We start from the raw sequence: 17,707 nt of genomic DNA on the forward strand, positions 1-17,707 counted from the left end.
CGCGGCTACGGGGCGCCGCGAGGGCCAAGGGAGGCGGCCGGGCGCGTGCGCGGGCGCGTGCGCAGGCGCCGGCGGTCCCCGGGTGTCCGCTCCGTCTGGCTCCTCCGCCGGCGCTCCGCTCGGCCCCTCTGTCCCCCCCCAGCCCTGGGCTCGGGGCCCCGGGTCCGCAGCGAGCGCCCCGCTTCCCGCGCTTCCCGCCGTGGTCCCGCGGCCGCGCCTCCCCAGGTTCACTCCGAGGGCCCCTCCCCGCGGAGCCCCTCGCAGTTTTGGAAAAATGTTTATTTGTGGAGCCGGGGGCGGGGGTCCGGGCGCGCTCGGCGCGGTCACTTCTTCTTCTTCTTGGCCGCCTTGAGCTTGTCCTCGATGACGCGCTGCGCCTGCCTCTTGATCTCGGCCCGCGAGGGCACGTAGCTGTGGTCCACGTCGGCGAACTGGAAGGTCTCTGCGCGGGAGCGGGCGGCTGAGCCCCGGGCGCGCCCCGCCGCCGCTCGGCTTTGGGGCCTTCCAGGCCCGGGGACGCCGCGCCCCGGGCGCCGGGGGTGTCTTTTTTGCAGACTGACCAAATGCAGAGACCCTCCTGCCCCCCATTTATCAAAATCTCACTCAAGCATCCCCTGGGATCCAGGAGATCGGGGTTCGATTCCCAGGCCTGGGCTGCGGGCTCCTTCCCCGGAGCAGGAGGCAGCCGATCAGTGACTCTCGTCATTGATGTTTCTCTCTCCCTCTCCCTTCCTCTCTCTGTAGTCAATATATATTTTGAAAAAAAAGAACTATTAAAAAATATATCTCACACAAGCCCACATTCTCCTGCCCAGCTCACCCCAGGGCCAGGGACCAGACAACTGGGCACAGCCCCATGTCCTCAGCCCACTAAAATTATTCAGAGGAGCTGATCTTAAGCTGTGGACCCTGCCTTTTCCACAGGAACCCCAACAAGGGCTCTGGCCTGGGGCTCCCCTTTGCTCCTCTCTGCCTCCTGATGGGCACTGGTGCTGCCCGGTCAGGACATGTACTAATTCTCTCAATGGCACTAACCTCCCCATGTACCCTCACCCTCTCCATCCCTGCCCTTCCTGGCTGTCTTGGTCAGATGGAGCAAGCGGCATGCCCAGCCTCTGCCCTGCACAGCTCAGCCACCCCACATCTTCCCCCCGCGCTGAGCAGCCTGGCTTGCCAGCCCCGACCGAGCCTGTACCTATCATATCTTCCTCCAGGTCCTCAAAGCTGATCCTGGTGTTCTGCTTATCCTTCAGAGTTGAGGATTCCAGGGTGTCCCTCACCTTCGCGTTCATCTGCAGGGCACGGGGGACTGTCAGCTCTGAGGGGACATGGTACGAGTAGCCCCCCACCCCCAGCCCAGAGCTACCTCCTCAGTCGGGGACAACGCCTGCACTTTGTCAGCCAGGTACAGGAGCTTACTCTCACAGTATGCCAGTTTGCTGAGCACGTCTAGGCCACCGGGGCCAAGTTTGCTTTGCACGTCTAGGCTACCCGGGCCTTTGGAGAATGCCACTTCATTCTGCAGACCAGAAGGAGGGGCTCGTCTGCTCTCTGGTTCCTCCCAGGCTCCCTGTGCAGGCGGCTCCTCCCCATTCAGGCCAGTACCTGGGCCGTGGGCAGGGTGATGCCGATGAGCCTGAGGTACAGGTTGTCGATGCCCATCTGGATGGTCAGCAGCAGCTTCTGGCTCTTAGTCATGTTACTGTAGGCCAGCTGCAGCCTCTCTTCCTCCTCCTTCAGTGTGTCCTTCATTTTCTTCTGGACAGACTCAAAGCTGTTGAGGACAATGGGGAGGAAGGTGGTGCAGACCTGAGGGTGGAGTTGGGTGCTGTGCTCAATTCAGGGGCTCAAGAGCTGCGATGTGGGCAGGTGGGGTCCCCGGCTCATCTGCAGAGCATGAGCAGGCTGGTTGGCAGTGCATACGCTGGGCTCAGAGCCTGGCCCCAGCTGCGTCTGGTGGGTGGCCCAGATGGAGGAAGGCGGGGCCCCTGGGTACCTGTCAGAGCCGGGCGACAAGTGGAACTTCAGCAGCGCCTCCTCCATCTCCAGCTTCTTCATCAAAGCCCCTATCTGAGTCCGCCTCTCCTCACAATCTTTCATCTGCAGTTGCAGGTTGTTCTCCGTGTTCTTCTGAGCCTCGAACTGGCCTGCAATGTCCTAGCGGTGCCAGTAGGGAGAATCAGGTGTGGGCCATCTCAGCAGGGCCCACAGAACTGGTTCCTTCTGGGTCCCTCCCAGTGGTCAGTAATGTCCATGGCAGCCAGGCACTGAGGACTTATAGGGAGCCAACTATCCATCGGGTGAAGTGCCCCAGGTGTGTCACTGCACATAACCCTCACAACAAGCAGAGGGTGGAGTCAGGAGACCACCACTAAGAGACTGCATGGCTGCAAGGCGCTTGTCCAAGGATGGACAGGCTTATGTCAGGGCCCTGCTGGACAGGAGCTTGAGGCTAACTAATAATAAACCTAGATCGGATTAAAATAAAAGGGGGGCAGGTGGAGAGGCAGCTGCTGATTATAATGTTGTTGGTTTGAAAAGGGGATGGGGTTGGAGTTGGAGGCCACACCCTAGGTCTTCAGATCCTCAGATTCTGTGGCTCTCTTATCCCCTGGAACAGGCTGGGATGTGCCAGCTGTGTCCCGGGAGGGCCCTCTCCTCTGAGTTGTGGGGGCCACAGCATTGTGTATTCCAGAGAACCTGGCCCAGCTCAACAGGGGCCCCCACCTGCCCTTCCCCCAACACCTCAGGAGTGCCAGGGAGCAGTACCCAGAGGTGGGAGCAGCGCACAGCGGTCTTGACTTTCTCCACCAAAGCAGTCATATTTGCCTGGTACTCGATGTCGGCCTTGGAGGTATCTCTTCTCCTCACTGAGTAGAGCAGAGCAGAGCAGAGCAGAGCAGAGCAGAGCAGAGCAGAGGGAAGGACAGCCAGCATACAGGGATGCAGTGGGAGTGCTTTGCAAGGCCTCAGAGGCCTCCATACCTTCCCTGTCACCAGGGAAGGTCGCCCAGGAACTGGGTCCCTGTCATAGGAGCTTGCACCTGACCCTGCTTCCCCCCAACCGGACTTCAGGGGTGCCCCAGGGCAGTGCCATCCAGAGGAGGACCGGAAGCACCCTGGCTTGGTGGGGCTTAGTGGAGCTTCTCAGAGGAAGCTCAGGGGCCCAGGGGACTCGAGTTGTCTCTTCTGACGAGTCAGTGGGTGACCAGGCCCTGGGGTGCCTGTGGGGTTTACAGCTGAGAAGCCAGGGCCTCAGTCACACTTGGCCATGCGTCCACAGCAGGTAGCCTTGAAGCTGGTGACCGCTGGCACTCGGCCTCTGCAGGTATGGCCAAGGAGAGGCAGGGACACGTCTGTCTCCCTCACTGGGGCCTCAACGGTGGTCTGACTGGTTGGCTTGAGCCAGTGCTGGCCTCTCAGGACCCTGGTTGAGGGCGGGCAGGGAGCTGAGTGCTTACCTTTGATGGATTCTGTCCTCACCAGATTGGAGGGGAAGTCCAGGTCCCTCCGGCCCTGGTGGGGGGCTGAGGTGAGCAGCAGCCTCTGCTGAAGAGCCGCCCCCCACTGTCCTCGTGCACACGGGGCCCTGGTCGCTCACCCGACGGTACTTCTCACTGGTCTCCTTGGTATGGATCTTGTCAATGAGCTTCTTCTGCTGGTTCAGCCTGTTCTCCCGCGCCCGGCGCTCCTCAATGAAGGTCGCCTCCTTTTGTCTCATGTTCATCTGGGGACATGGGGAGGCGGCGGGGGTCCGTTTCAGTAATCCAGTGGTCACTTGTGCTAAATCCGGTGGTCACTTTCAGCCCCCGTCTCCCTAGATTTGGGAACAGCCTTCGAGGCCTTCCTACAACACGGTGCCTGCCGCTTTCACCATCCTTCAGGGTTCCGCTGTCCCCTCCGCCTGGCCTCTCAGCGGTGATGCCTTCCTTCCCTGCACTGCCCTCCTCCGCCCGCGTCACCCAGCTACAGCCATGGCTCCGGCCAACCTCAGCTGCCTCGTGGCCAACCCCACTCGGAGCTCACTAAAGTGGATGCCACGTGTCTACAAATGAAGTCATCTTCTTCCCCCAAACCTGGTCTCTTCCTGTCCTGTTTCCGTGGTGAACGCCATGGTCCATCCACACTTGCTGACGCATCCTGGGGGCTGCTCCGTCCCTCACCACTCACATCTGGCTTAGTGCCACCTCATCAGCTGACTTTTTTTTAATTTTTTTATCCTCAACTGAGGATATTTTTTACATTGCTTTTCAGAGAGTGGAAGGGGGGGGGGAGAGAGACACAGAGAGAGAGAGACAGAGAGAAACACCGACTGGTTGCTTCCTGCACGTGCTCTGACCAGGGCTGGGGATCGAGCCTGCAACCAAGGTATGTGCCCTTTGCCGGAATTGAACCCGGACCCTTCAGTCCGAGGGCCGATGCTCTAACCACTGAGCAAAACTGGCTAGGGCATCATCGGGCGACCTCTTAAAGGCTTCTCAGCTCCCTCTGGGTTCGGCCACCCCCGTCTACCACTGGTCTGGCCCCAGTGACCAGCCTCTGGGCCCTGGGCCCCTCCAGTCTCTGCAGCCAGAGCGCACCTGTTCTGAAACACAAATCTGATCCCGTCTGCCCTGTTTCCTCCCAGGGTCCAGGTTAGGGGGGCTGGCTCCAGGGTAGGTGGGGGGCCGACACCCAAGCCCCAGCTGCCCACAGCCACCACTGCTCTCAGGCTGGTTCCTCTGCAGCCTCTCGGCGCCAGCTCCTCATGCCTCCTGTGGGCCCTCTCAGCATTACTGCCCCAAGCAGGTCAGCGCCCCACAGTACCCATGTCTCTCTGCTGCGCTGGCCAGAGGCTGTGTGACATGGACGACTGGATGAGCGGCTGCCTCCTCACACTGCCCCTTCATGAGGACAGCTTTGAGGGGCCTTGGCACAGACTGGGTGAGTGGGTGGCTCTGCCTGGCCCAGGCCAGTTTTCTCCCTCCTCTGTCCACCCCATGGCTTCCTGTCTAATGGGGCTCCCTCTGTCCAGGGCCACAGTGTGAGCAGAGCAGGCTGGTGGGGGGCTGCTGGACTCCAGCGATCGCAGGTGGTGTGGGCATGGAGGTGTCCTAATGGATCCTGGGCCAGACAGGTCTGACAGGGAGCCCCGCAGGGCCCCCCAGCCCGGGGAACTGAGCTCACCTTGACTTCATCAGTAATCATCATGGCATCTTGGGACATGACTGTCATATCCTGCAGTTCTGAGCAGTAGTCAACCACGAGATTCTGCAGCTTGTCCAGCTCTGTGGGGTATCCTGCCAGCTCCTGAGTTGAAGGGGCAGGGCAGGTGGACACAGAGCCTCATGGCCCGGGGGCTGCGGGCCTACAGCATGCTGCCCCTGTTCCAGGCAACTTCCCTGGCCCCTCCCAGTTCTAGAGTGTCCTGTGCCTGCCCCTGTCCCCTCGCCTCAGACTGTGAGCACCCCGAGGACAGTGGCCTGGGGCCCCAGCTCCCTGCCAGGCACAGAGCAGGTGAAAGGAGCCGCACACAGTATCTCCCTAGTGGACTCTTCCACTGCCCCGGGCCAGACAGCCCAGTGACACTTCCAAGGAGGTTGTGATGGGATGTGTCACTGTATGAGAGGTGGCTCTGAAACCCAGGAGACCCACAAAGGGGCTCGAAACGGGTGTGCGGTCTGGGACTGGGGCCTCCAGGTACAGGCCGCCCTGACCAGCTAGCGTGGTTCCCATTCCCTCCGAGAGCCCAGCCCTGCGTGCAGGCTGGGGCCTGAGACCCGGGCCCTCCCACCTAGCTGGGGCCCCTGGGCCCCGGGTTCGGGTTGGAGTTCGGGGCTCACTTTCTTCAGGTAGTCCAGCAGGCCCATGTACAGCAGGTGGATATTCTGGCTCGTGGTGATCTTAATCATCGTCTTTTCGATGTTGTTCTCTAACTGGCGGATGACCTGGGGGCCGCCCGAGGGCACCGTGAGAGCCAGGCCCCCTGCAGGTGCGGAGGCCAGCCCGGGGCGGGGGGGGCGTGGCGTCCGCTTAGCCCCGCCCCATGCCCGCCCCGGCGCAGCCCCGCCCCCAGGCCGCCCCGCCCCCGCCGCAGCCCCGCCCCCAGGCCCCCCGCCCCAGCCCCAGCCCCGCCCCCAGGCCGCCCCGCCCCCGCCTCCACCTGCAGCAGGCGCAGCTGCTCCTTGGTGGCCACCGGCTGGTTGCGCAGGCCGTCCAGCTGCAGCTGCATGCTCTCCAGCTGCTGCCCGCGCCGCCGCACCAGGTGGATCAGCACGTTGTGCACGTTCACGCGGTCGAAGACGTACTTGCGCAGCCTCTCGCGCGCCACCTGGGTCGGGGAGGGCACGGTGCGCGGGGGGCCGCGGGCTCGCGGGCGGCGGGGCGGGCGGGGAGGGACCCTGGGGTGGGGTCTCGCTCTGCCCGCACGGGCTCTGCGGCGTCGTTGGGCGAGGGGCGGGGGACCCCTCTCGCCGCCTTACCTCCATGGTGCTGCGGCAATTCGCCAGCCTCGTGGGCACGTTCTTCCCGCAGGCCTTGGAGATGGACCGCTGGTCGTACTGCGGGGCGGCGGCGGCTGAGCTGGGGGCGCCTCTGCGCCCCCCTGCCGCCGGCCCCTCCAGGCATCCTCCCAGGGCCAGCCCCGCAGCAGGACCCCGGGAGGCAGGGCGCTACAGGACCCCATCCCGGACATCCCAGCTCAGACGTGATGGGGGTGGGAGACGAGGGCCCAGGCCTCCCCCACAAGGCCAGAGAGCCAGAGGGGCCCCCGCAGCAGAGGGTAGCCCAGGAAGGGGAGCCTAGTCAGGGGGCCTGCCCGCCAGGCTCGCTGGAGTGACCGCAGCCCAGCGCACGTCCCCAGCTGCCCCAGCTGCGGTCAGAGCCCGGACAGGGGCGGGGCGCTCGCCGTCCACCCGGGTCCGGCTCAGCACGCCGGGCAGCAGGGAGGGCCTGGGCCGCGCACCTTCTTGGCCAAAGCCCAGTCCTGGGTCCCGCGACGGATGTTGCTGCGCAGCAGAGCCAGCGTCTCCTTGTTCTTGACGGTCTTCTCCTTCATGGCCTGGACCTGCAGCGCCAGGCATTGCTCTGCGGGCGGGCAGCGGGTCAGGGGCCGGGTGTGGCCGAGGGCCTGGCCGGGATTCCGGGTCTGGGCCCCTGCCCCTGGCCTCGCTGCTCAGCCCTGCTCTTCTGGGCGGCTGTGCTTAGCAGTGGGGGGCCTTGTGTTCCCTTCCAGGCCTGCTGGAAGCAGCTGGGCCCCTTCTTGTCCCCTCTGGCTTTGGGGTCCACAATGCCCACAAATCTCTGTGAAGCCCCCCAGCTTCTCTCCCCACCCCTGCCCCCTGCGTGGTAGGCGCCTGGGATGCCTTCTCCCAGCTCTCTGGGAGGTGGGTGGTAGGGTGACCACCAGCCTGTTTGCCCTCAACTGTCCCTGTGTTAAACCTGAAAGTCCTGCACTCAGAGCCCCTGAGCGGGGCTGGGCTGTGTCCTGGTGGCTCACCCTGGAGCCGGGTGATGGTCTTCAGCTCCCGGATCTCCTCGTCTACACCCGCCTCTTCCCACATCCTCACAGTGGCCCCCGGGCCCTGCCTTCCAACCTCCTTGATGTGCTGGGCCTGCTCAGCAGACCCTCAGTTCAATTGTCCCCGGAATCTCCACCCATTGTGACGGGGGCCAAGGTTCTCAAAGCCCAGGGAACCCTGGAACGCCCGGCCTGCGCCTCCGCCCTCTGCCCCCAGCCAGCCTGAGTGTCCCCTGGACACTTGAGTCCTGTGGCTGCTCTCCGCTTGGGCGGGTGGCCAGGGCGTCACCCTTCTACAGGGAGGTGACTTGGAGTGGTTTGGCAGTGCACCCACCCATCCCCTCCAAGGCTCCTAAACTCCTGACCACTCACTGCCTCACAGGATCTCTTCTCCCACCCACCGACCCCAAGTTCAAACTCCACACCCAGGTGACCTGGGTCATGAGACCCCCAGCCTCGGCCTTCACTACTGCACCTCTCCCTGACCTCTGCCTCCACTTCCCCCGGGAATTCCTGGCTCCAGCTTTAGATTCCTGGCTCCAGGAAGGATCAGTGCCCATCTCTGCACCCCCTGCCCAAGCATCCCTTAGAGCTGTGTGCCCCAAGCACTGGACAGCCTGGGGCTCTGGGGGTGCACACTGGATTTGTTGCTTTTCCAAGTTACGCTGCATGACTTCGCTGGGGCTGTCCTAACAAACGCCACGCACACCTGCTTAAACAACAGACGTTTATTGTCTCATATCCTGGAGGCCGGCCGGCCGAGATCCAGGTGTAAGCAGGGCTGGTTCCTCCCAAGGCCTCTCTCCAGGTCTTGCAGACGGCGGTCCTCTCCCCGTGTCCTTACATGGCCTTTTCCCTGCACCCGTCTGTATCCGCATCACCTCTTATAAGGTCATCATCAGTGAGGTGAGGTCTGGGTCCACCCTCATTTTAACATCACCACCTCTTCAGAGGCCCTGTCTACAAATGCAGTTGTATTCTGAGGCCCTAGGGTTAGGGCTGCAATATGTGAATTTTGGGGGACACACTTCAGCCATAACAATGGTCTTCACCCATTGTCACAGCACCCACTCCTTCTATGATCTCTTACACAGGCCCTTTACCTTTCTGACTAGTTTTTAAAAAGTGAGTCCAGTCAGGTCTAAAACTTCATTCATCCTCTCCCTCCTTCTGAGCCAGGCCTTACGCTCAGGGAGATGGAAGGACCTGCCATATGCTTGGTCTGCCCCTGCCCCCCACCCCCACCAGGGCCTGAGGCAGCGCCTGCCTCCTGTCCCCCAATATTGGTTCTCCCTTCTTTCTGATATAGGAACCCTGAATTTTAGCGGGGCACATGGCTGTGTAGAACAAGGCTGCCTTCCTAGGTGTCTTTCCCAAGTGTACACTGACAGTTCGGGCCAATGCAGTGTAGGCAGAATGGTGAATGAATGCGCCCTCCTTCCTGGTGACTGGGATGAAGACACAATGGCTGGAGCTGGCACAGCTGCCTGGGGCCATGAGGTGGACTTGGAATAGAGGCCGTTACAGCAGTGAATGGACTAACAGGAGCCCGGGCTCCTGTCAGCCCCAGACCACCCACTTGGGCTTTACCATAAAGGAGACTCTGAGTTGCTTATGCCGTGGTTATCTTGGGCTTCCTGTCATTGCCTTCCCACCAAGAGTCCTGGTGCATGTAGGTGCTCAGTAGATATTCTTTTGAATGACCAGCTAGGCCAAGAGGCACAGGGGCTGACCTGGCACAAGCAGCGTGGCCCTGAGCCGAGTGCCTTCAGTGTGACTGGGAAGCCAACTCAAAGGATGGTGGACTCCAAGTTTATATAACCTGCCTCTTCCTGTTGGGGTGGGTGAGGTGGGTAGTCTTGCTCATGTTCCGTGAGGACAGAGCTCCAGTAAGCTAGCTCGTACCTCCCTACGCCCCAGGAGAGAAATGACTTCATCTGACAGGTGTGTTTGGGAGGATAGGCAGGTGGGCATAGCCACTTCCTGTCCCTGGTCTCTCGGGAACCAGGTGCCATTGGCTGTACGCCTTGTGGTCTGCTCCTCCTGCCAAGTTGTACAGAAACTGACCCCTGCACAGGGAGGCCTCACTGTCTTATAGGACTGGCAGCAGTGTCTAATCCTGGCATTCAGTGTTAGGAACTGCCTGGCACAGCCTCCAGTATCAGCCACTAAGGTGACATTTGTCTCTCAGCTTCTTCCTGCTTTTGCTTCCCAATCGCTGTGGAACTCAGGTGGGAAAAAGCAAGGCGTTTATTAGTCCCAGAAGCCCGGCGGCATCTATCACCGATGACTGTGGGGGATACAGGGCCAGAAAGGGAGTGTCAGTGCACCAGGGAGTGCAGAAGTCCTGTCACCACACTCCCCAGAGGGTGCCGGGAGGACCAATGGGGGAGGGGGGCCTGGGGTGTGGAGGTGCTGAGGGCTGTGTTCTAGAACTCTCCGGGCCCAGGTCTTGTGCACCCTGGCTGGAGCTCTCCTAGGGGCGCTGGTCTGAAAAAGACAAACAGAGACAGATCCACATCCTAAAGCTGCTCATGGTCCCTGCACCCATTTTACTGGGGCAAAGACCAAGGCGAGGCTACAACAAGGATGCAGGCAGTGGAGGCCAGGGCTGAGGCCAATCCGCTTGCTGCCTGATGCCTGGCCTCTCAATCTGCCCGTTCTTACTGGGGTGTCCACCTCCTCACTCCTCACTTCCCCCACCCCAGGGCCACCCAACCCCTCCTGGGTCTTCCTCCTGCACCCAGAGCTCTGGAAGTTTCGTCCACTGCACTCATTCCCACTCCAGGAAGTGCATGCCGAGGGCCCAGGCCAGAGGGGAGAGGCCCTGTCCAGCCTACACCTCTGGCCCCAGGTGTGCCTACCTAGAACTCTGGGCAGCAGAGGCAAAGCTTCTGCTTCTCACTGCCCCTGGGCCTCTCACCTGTGCCCACGTCTGTGGGGAGCTTCCCGGTCTCCAGGAAGAGCCAGAGGTTGCTGCACTTCTGCGTCTCCACTCGCGTCACCCAGTAGCTGGCCACTGAGCCTGCGACTGGGGAACAAAGCAGGGGCGCGGGGGTGGGCTTGGGCAGGGCCCCCTCCAGGAACTGGGGCCCCACCCCAGGAGTCAGGGGTGCTTGGAACACAGCCCCCCACAAACACACACCCCTAGAGGGAACCCATCCCCACCGAAGAGCCAGTGACCTCTGGCAACATGGGAGCACCTCAGGGGCCCCAGGCACTGACCCTGGAGCGCTCACCCACGGCCACCAGCACGTTCCACTGGAAGGGATACTTAAACCTCCTCTGTGCGGACATCTGCAGGCCGAGGGTCACACCGGTGCCTGCCCGGAGACAGTCCGTCAGCCTGCCCGCACCTGCGCGCGGCCCCCAGCACCTGCGCCGGCCCCCAGCACCTGCGCACAGCCCCCAGCACCAGCGCCGGCCCCCCGCACCTGCGCCGGCCCCCAGCACCTGCGCGCAGCCCCCAGCACCTGCGGGCGGCCCCCAGCACCTGCGCGCGGCCCCCAGCACCTGCGCGGGGCCCCAGCACCCGCGGGCAGCCGACTCGGCGCCCCCTGCTGGGCAGTCAGAACGAGCCGGGAGGCGGAGGGCTTTACACGCGTGGGCGCGGGAGCAGCCTACCTGTGACGAAGGTGAAAATGCCCTTCACGAAGGCGCTGGACTGGCAGGCGGCGTACTCCCCCAGCCCCTGGGGGGGTGAAGGCTCAGTGCCCCTCCCTCTTCCCGCGCGGTCCCCGCGTCCCTCCTCTCCGCACGCGGGCGAGGCCCTGGGGAATGGACGCAGCCCACCGCCCCACGCCCACCGCCCCACGCCCACCGGGGCGCCCAGAGCCGGAGGTCCCGACTCCCCGCCCCTTTTCCCGACGCGGACACACCCACCGAGCCCCGCCCCGCCCGGCTCAGCTCCCGAGGTCGCGGGCCCGCGTCCCAGGCCGGCTGCTCACCGGGTGCCTGGCGGCTACGGCGTCGTCCACCCGGGACAGGCCCAGGTTCACCATGGCTGGCGGGGCCGGGCCGTCGGGTCCACGCAGGCGCGGGCGGAGGTGCGGGGCGTGGCGGGAGGGGCGGGACCTGAAGGTCGATCTGCGCAGGCGCGGGCGGAGGGGGCGGGGCGGAGGAGGCCGTGCCCTGGAAAGGGGCGGGGCCTGGCGCTCCTCGCAGCCGGGACGGCGGGAGGCGGGCGCGCGCTCGGCCGCCCTGCCCCGTTCAGACGCCGTCAGCGGCGGAGGGGCGTTGATGGAATTGCTTGCTGGGGTGGGGCTTTGCTTAGGGATTCAATCTCTTGAAAACGACCACGGAGTAGTGATGTATCAAAGGGTTATTTAGCAAATTCCAAAAATACTATAAGCCCATACTTGGTGCGGGCTCTGTGCTGGGAGCTGGGGAGCCCACGGAGGAGGCAGAACCCCGGCCCTTAAGGGCAGGCGGGTGAGCAGAGCCGGGGGAGAGAGGGAAAACAGGACAAGGAGGGGACAGGTCCTTGTGCTGGCCGGTGGGGGCTGGGGGGCCCCTGGGACCCCCGAGTCAATGTGGCCCCAAGGCTGGGCTGGTGGGGGGTGGGGGTGGCCCTTCCCTGAAGGGCCTTCCTGGCCCCAGGCTTCTTGTGCTCTCTGACCCAACCCACAGAGGTCCCAGGACCTGGAGCTGCAGGGTGAGGAGCCCACTCCGAGGCCTGAGAGTGTCCCCAGCCCATGAGGCTGCAGCCCATGTGCCTGTCTGCCCTGGAGAGGTTCAGGGCTCCAACTTGGTCCCTGGAGCCGGACCCCCTCCGCGGGAGTCCTGCCCGCCTCCCAGCACAGGGCGGCCTATTTAGGCTGTGAGCCCCCAACACTGACAGGGTGAGCCTGGGTGGGGCTGGGCATGCTGCAGGTCTCCCCCAGGGTCTCACCTCTGGGTGCCTCAGGAAGCTCTGTGGAAATGCTGCTGGGGTCCCCACCACATGGGCCAGATAGGGTCCAGAGGCCACTCCCTTCTCTGTCCTAAAGGCTCCGTTGGAGCCGACTGATTTGGAGGAGGGCTCCTTGCTCCTCTGGAACTTTCTTCCTCTGCAAGCCCTGTGGGGCACTAGGTGCCTGGCTCCAGGAGGGGCCCTTCCACCCTGCAGGCTGTGTGGGTGTGCCCATGTGTACACTGTGAGCTGCACAAGCGTGTGGGTGCGTAAGGACACCCACCCACCCAAGGTGGGACCCGCAGGCACCTTGCCAGTAGGAGATTACTGGAAGGATATCAGGATCCAGATTAGCAGAGGGAAGTGGGGCCCGGAAGAGATTAACCAAAGAGTTTATATACATATATGCATAACCCAGGGGCGCAGACAATAGTGCTGTGAAGGCCTGGGGAGGGGGCAGGAGTGGGGAGGAGGGGGTCAGGGGGGGAAGAAGGGGGGACATTTGTAATACTTTCAACAACAAAGGTAATTTTAAAAAACATGCTGCTATTCAGACAAGTGTGTAGGTGTGTCTCAGGTGGTCTCCGTTTGCCTCTCCCCAGGACCAATGATGTTGAGCATTTTCTCATGTGTTTGTTTTCCATCTGAATGCCTTTTTTGGTGAAATGTCTTTTTAAATCACTTTTTTCCTTTATTTTTTTTTAATTGGGTATTTGTTTTTTTTTATTGAGTCTTAAGAGTTCTTTGTAGATTCTGGGTCCAAGTCCTTTAGAAGATGTGTGTTTTGTAAAATTTTCATGGGAAGACTTTGCCTTCTATCCTGTGAGTCAGGGGCCTGGTGAGAGCCAGTGCCTTCTGAAACCCTGTGGAGGCGCCAAGCAGGAGCCTCGGTTCCACCCCTCCCGCACGCTGGGGATGAGGGTCTTTCTCCCACCCCAGACTGGACCCCCTTCCACTCTGGAGCACTGGTAGTTCTGGCCCTCTCCACGGACCCCGGGGTATCGAGGCTGTGTGCTGCTCCTGGCATTGCGTGGACACGAGACATCACCTGCAAAGGCCTTGGCGCCTCAAGCCCCAACCAGCCAGTGGTACCTCCCTGGCGACACTCCTGCCTGAACACTTATGCAACTGGTGATTAGGTGGTTCTGAGACCGTAATCCATCCTAAGTGGCAGCTCAGCCCCACCCTCCAGACATGTTTGCTGGGGGCCCAGCAAGTGGCTGCATGGAGGCAGTAGGGGTCTGGAGTGAGGGGCGCCTTGGCCTCTGATGTCACCTGTCACATCTGCCCTGGCACAGGCTCTGCCCCTAGATGAGGTCCAGAGGCCTGGCCAGTGGTGAATCCACTACTGTGTGGGGAGCAGAGGGAGTGAGGACTGTGGGGGACCCAGGCCCCCAGAGGGTACCTGCTGGCTAGAGCAAACCTGAGCCTCAATGCTTCCCAGCAGCACCCCCAAGGGCCCTGGGCCTCCAGCCCCAGCCAGACCAGAGATGGACAGAGGAGCTGAGGATCCGGGTCCCTGCAGGCTACGACAGTCTCTGTTTGGGCCCCTGACCCCAGGACTGACTGGCAGGTTAGGGGGGACAAATCCACAGCTTGGAGGTGAGAGCCCAGCTTTCTGGAGCCTGCCAGGAAATGACCCCTGGAGCCGGTGGGGACACTCGAGTGATTGTGCCACACAATGGACAAAGGAGGGCTTGAGTTTCCGGAGCTCAGATGCCTTCCACTCCCCAATCTGCTGATGTGGTAAGCCCTGCTCCTGGGCTGGGCTATAAAACTGGGCCTGCTGGGGCTCAGACACGGTGCCAAGGGCCAAGGACAGGCATGGGGATGAAGTCATCCGTCCTCGTGGGCCAGATCCTGGCGCTACTCTGGGTGTCCACAGCTTGGGCTGATGTTCTGGTGCAGCCAGAGTTTGATGCCAAGAAGGTACCGGAGGCTCTGTGCTGTTCTGTGGTGGGCTGGGGGCTGAGCATCTGCTGAACACACAGCAATGGGGTAACAGCAACAGCGTCTCCACCTGCTGGGCCTTGATCCCGTTAGACTAGCTCTTTATATAACCCTGAAACCACCCTGTGTGGGGGGTGGTCACTGACCCATTTCACAGGGGGGTACTGAGGCTCACGGTGGTGACGTGACCTGCCCCAGGTAAGTGCAGAACAGGGCTCTCGTCCACCCCAGTCTCAGACCCAAGAGGTGGACACTCCAGAGACCAGGGCTGTGTGGCTTCAGATGAGTCCTGGTTCTGGGTTGTCGTCCTTGTGCTCCTGGGTCCCCAAGTCTGCTGTTCAGTGAGCTACTTGGCAGTTCTCAGGCCTCTGGTACGTGGTCTCCATGGCCTCCGACTGCAAGGTCTTCCAGAGCAAGAAGGACCACTTGCTAATGTCCACCAGTGCCATCACAGCCATGGCGGGGGGCAACCTCAGCGTCCACATGGAGTTCCCTCGGTGAGCCCGGTGGGGCCTGGTGCAGCTGGAGGGGCGGGGTGAGCCTGGGCAGCTTCGGAGAGTGAGTGGGCTGTGCACCCCCAGGGCTGATGGCTGTAACCAGGTGGATGCCGAGTACCTGAAGGTGGGCTCCGAGGGACACTTCAAAGTCCCAGGTAGGTCCTGCCCCATCGCCTTCAGAGGCACCTGACGCCGATTCTTCATAGGACTCCCCTTAAACTCAGGACTCACTCTCCATTGCCATCTCCTGTCCCTCCCCCACGGCCACTGGAAGCAGAGGCCAGTGTGGGTGGGGTCAGTCCGGGCCCCTGCAGCTCTCCTCCTCCGCAGCTTTGGGCTACCTGGACCTGCGCGTCGTGGACACGGACTACAGCTCCTTCGCCGTGGTCTACATCTACAAGGAGCTGCAGGGGGCGCTCAGCACCATGGTGCAGCTCTACAGTGAGGCCCCGCCCCCCATCCCACCCCTTCAGTACCTGCCCCAGACCCTGCTTTTCCCTTCTTGTCTCACTTCCACGTCTGGGCCCGGCAAGGGTCATGCGGGTGTGAGGTAGGGGCGGGGGGGACCCCACAGCGCTTTGGATGGGTATGGGTTGACTGGAGGGGCCTCTGAGGGCCGGGCACTGAAGGCGGGGACCCATCTTCCCGGCTGCCTGAGACTCGGAACCAGGGCTGAGATCCTGTTCCGCTTTAATATCTGGGGTATCGGCAGAGTGGAGCTCCCCAAGGTGGAGAGGCTGGGGTGAGGGTGGGAGGGCGGCCTTGGGAGCTGTAGGAAAAGATGCCTATGGGGGGGGGGAGGCTCAGGGGAGCATGGCAAGGGAGAACATCTGGGTCCCCAACCTCCTGGACGCCCTTGTGTGAATTAGGAAAGGGCGCCTCTCTGGGCCAATTCCAGTCCCCACCAGCCCCTCAGCGAGGGGGCACTTTCCTGCCCAACCTGCCCGAGCTCGGGTGGCGGACCTGCTGTCAGCCCTCAAGGAAGTGAGGCCAGGAGACACCCTCTCTCCTTCCCCCTCACCTCTGTGAGCCATGGGGTTCACAAGGGCCCTGCTTTGTCCCAGGCCGGACCCCGGAAGCGAGTCCCCAGGCCCTAAATGCCTTCAGGTTGTTCTACCCCACGGTGGGGCTCCCGGATGACATGATGGTCATGCTGCCGAAGTCAGGTACCCCTGCCAGGCCCCGCCCGGCCCATCCCCGCCCATCCCCGTCTTCAGCCCTCCTTGCTGATTCAGCAGCTCCAGCCACTCCTGCCCACAGCCCCCTTCTCCCCCCACACACCCCAAGCCAGAGAATTTGGGGGAGCTCGGGAGGGAGAGTCTTTCAGCTCCACCCTCGTGTGGGGGTGGCTGTACCCATCCCCACAACACCCAGGGGCTGGAGGCTGCAAAAAGCAGTGGGCGGTGTCTGCCAGCTCAGCCTCTCACGGACTGTCTTCCCTCCCACAGATGCATGCTCCTCAGGGGGCAAGGAGGCACCCTGCATCCCCGGAGGCTCATCTCGACCCTTCCCAGGTGGAGTCCAGGGTAATGCCTCCTTTCTGTCCTGCAGGGCCTGGTGGTCTGCCCTCTCTCCTCACCAGGCCTCCTGCTCTCTCACCAAAGACTCCCCTCCCCACCAAGTCCACTCTGCATTGTCCTGCCTGACCTCTGTGCTTCAGGTCTCAGCTTCCACATCACCTCTTCCAGGAAGCCTCCACTGATTTCCTAAGTCTGCCATAACAAATTACCACAATCTGGATAGCTTAAAACAAGAGACAGTTACCCTCTCACAGTCTAAAATCAAGGTGTGGGCAGGGTGGGTTCCTCCCTGGGGCTCTGGAGGAGAACCCCTGCCTCTCCCAGCTCCTGTGGTGGCGGCAGTCCTGGCATCCCTTGGCTTGTAGACACGTCATTCCCACCCCTGAGTCCATTGTCACATGGCCATCTTCCCTCTGTGTGTCTGTGTCCAAACTTCCCTCTTCTTCTTCTTTTTTTTTTTTTTAATATATCTTTATTGATTTCAGAGAGAGGAAAGGAGAGAGAGAGAGGGAAACATCAATGATGAAAGTAATTGATCGGCTGCCTTCTGCACACCCCTGACTGGGGATTGAGCCCGCAACCCGGGCATGTGCCCTGACCAGGAATCAAACCCCAATCTCTTGGATCCTAGGTTGACGCTCAACCGCTGAGCCACGTCCGGCCGGGCAAACTTCCCTCTTCTTATAAGGACACCCGTCATTGAATGTAGGGCCCACCCTAAATCCAGGATGATCTCATTTTGAGACCCTTAACTAATTATATCTGAAAGACCGTATTTCCAAAAAAGTTCACATTCAGAGTTCCTGGTGGACTTGAATGTTGGGGGGACACTATCCAACCCAGTGCACTCTGTGTCCCCATTTGCCCCAGCTCACCCCTGGGGCATGGGTCGCTGCCTCACGATGGCCTGGGTAGGGATCCCACAAGGGACCCTCGTTCACTGCCATCACGGGGCTGGATCCCCGGGAGCCCTTGGGACACACAGGCAGGTGGGCTTTTGGGGACACCTCCCCCCAAAGTAGACTGTGATGACAGAAAAGGCCTTTCTTTTTCTTTGCTGTGGCCATCCACAGTTTATGAGAAGCACCTGGTAAGTAAATCCCAAGATTGTTGGCTCCTCTGATTCGAACAGCCCCTTGCCCAGCCGGGCGTGGCTCAGCGGTTGAGCATTGACCTAGGATCCAGCAAATCGGGGTTCGATTCCTCATCAGGGCACGTGCCCCGGTTTTGGGCTGTAGCCGATCAGTGACTCTCTCATCATTGATGTTTCTCTCTCTCTCTCTCTCTGAAATCAATAAAGATACATTTAAAAACAAACAAACAGCCCCTCTGTTCAAACTGCAAAGAGAAG

The 17,707-nt window shown here is 61.6% G+C and overlaps 3 protein-coding genes across 3 annotated transcripts; 1 reads left to right on the forward strand and 2 right to left on the reverse strand.

Annotated features, from left to right (window-relative positions):
* Positions 1 to 277: 277 nt before the first annotated feature.
* CCDC183 (coiled-coil domain containing 183) lies at positions 278 to 7,541 on the reverse strand. The gene is made up of 15 exons (XM_087823287.1): positions 7,478 to 7,541; positions 6,944 to 7,065; positions 6,462 to 6,539; positions 6,143 to 6,310; positions 5,823 to 5,927; positions 5,167 to 5,289; positions 3,602 to 3,727; positions 3,462 to 3,516; positions 2,770 to 2,870; positions 1,997 to 2,157; positions 1,606 to 1,774; positions 1,492 to 1,519; positions 1,367 to 1,449; positions 1,196 to 1,292; positions 278 to 442 (listed from the first exon to the last, which is right to left on the reverse strand). The coding sequence occupies exons 1-15, from the start codon at positions 7,539 to 7,541 to the stop codon at positions 324 to 326; spliced, it is 1,599 nt and encodes a 532-aa protein (XP_087679413.1). The 3' UTR covers positions 278 to 323.
* A 2,189-nt stretch (positions 7,542 to 9,730) lies between these two features.
* Positions 9,731 to 11,499, reverse strand: TMEM141 (transmembrane protein 141). The gene is made up of 5 exons (XM_087823288.1): positions 11,446 to 11,499; positions 11,123 to 11,189; positions 10,738 to 10,821; positions 10,422 to 10,529; positions 9,731 to 9,988 (listed from the first exon to the last, which is right to left on the reverse strand). Exons 1-5 carry the CDS (start codon positions 11,497 to 11,499, stop codon positions 9,975 to 9,977), a joined length of 327 nt encoding a protein of 108 aa, XP_087679414.1. The 3' UTR covers positions 9,731 to 9,974.
* Positions 11,500 to 14,213: 2,714 nt separating this feature from the next.
* LCN15 (lipocalin 15) lies at positions 14,214 to 16,546 on the forward strand. The gene is made up of 7 exons (XM_016211817.2): positions 14,214 to 14,318; positions 14,697 to 14,836; positions 14,921 to 14,991; positions 15,167 to 15,277; positions 15,901 to 16,002; positions 16,285 to 16,362; positions 16,497 to 16,546. Exons 1-7 carry the CDS (start codon positions 14,214 to 14,216, stop codon positions 16,544 to 16,546), a joined length of 657 nt encoding a protein of 218 aa, XP_016067303.2.
* The last annotated feature ends 1,161 nt before the right edge of the window (positions 16,547 to 17,707 follow it).

This window comes from Miniopterus natalensis, chromosome 12, assembly GCF_054644295.1.
Source record: "Miniopterus natalensis isolate mMinNat1 chromosome 12, mMinNat1.hap1, whole genome shotgun sequence".
Taxonomy (NCBI): Eukaryota; Metazoa; Chordata; class Mammalia; order Chiroptera; family Miniopteridae; genus Miniopterus; species Miniopterus natalensis.

Bases quoted from the DNA above. Each gene is read 5' to 3' on its own strand.
- CCDC183 (XM_087823287.1), bottom strand. From the start codon at position 7,541: ATGTGGGAAGAGGCGGGTGTAGACGAGGAGATCCGGGAGCTGAAGACC. The intron at 7,066-7,477 runs GTGAGCCACCAG...GCCCGCCCGCAG, and splicing joins GACCATCACCCGGCTCCAGG to AGCAATGCCTGGCGCTGCAG. The intron at 6,540-6,943 runs GTGCGCGGCCCA...GCCGCCCCGCAG, and splicing joins ACTGGGCTTTGGCCAAGAAG to TACGACCAGCGGTCCATCTC.
- LCN15 (XM_016211817.2), top strand. From the start codon at position 14,214: ATGGGGATGAAGTCATCCGTCCTCGTGGGCCAGATCCTGGCGCTACTC. The intron at 14,992-15,166 runs GTAGGTCCTGCC...CCTCCTCCGCAG, and splicing joins GGGACACTTCAAAGTCCCAG to CTTTGGGCTACCTGGACCTG. The intron at 16,363-16,496 runs GTAATGCCTCCT...TCTGTGCTTCAG, and splicing joins CTTCCCAGGTGGAGTCCAGG to GTCTCAGCTTCCACATCACC.
- TMEM141 (XM_087823288.1), bottom strand. From the start codon at position 11,499: ATGGTGAACCTGGGCCTGTCCCGGGTGGACGACGCCGTAGCCGCCAGG. The intron at 11,190-11,445 runs GTGAGCAGCCGG...TCACCCCCCCAG, and splicing joins CCGTAGCCGCCAGGCACCCG to GGGCTGGGGGAGTACGCCGC. The intron at 10,530-10,737 runs GTGAGCGCTCCA...TTTGTTCCCCAG, and splicing joins GAACGTGCTGGTGGCCGTGG to TCGCAGGCTCAGTGGCCAGC.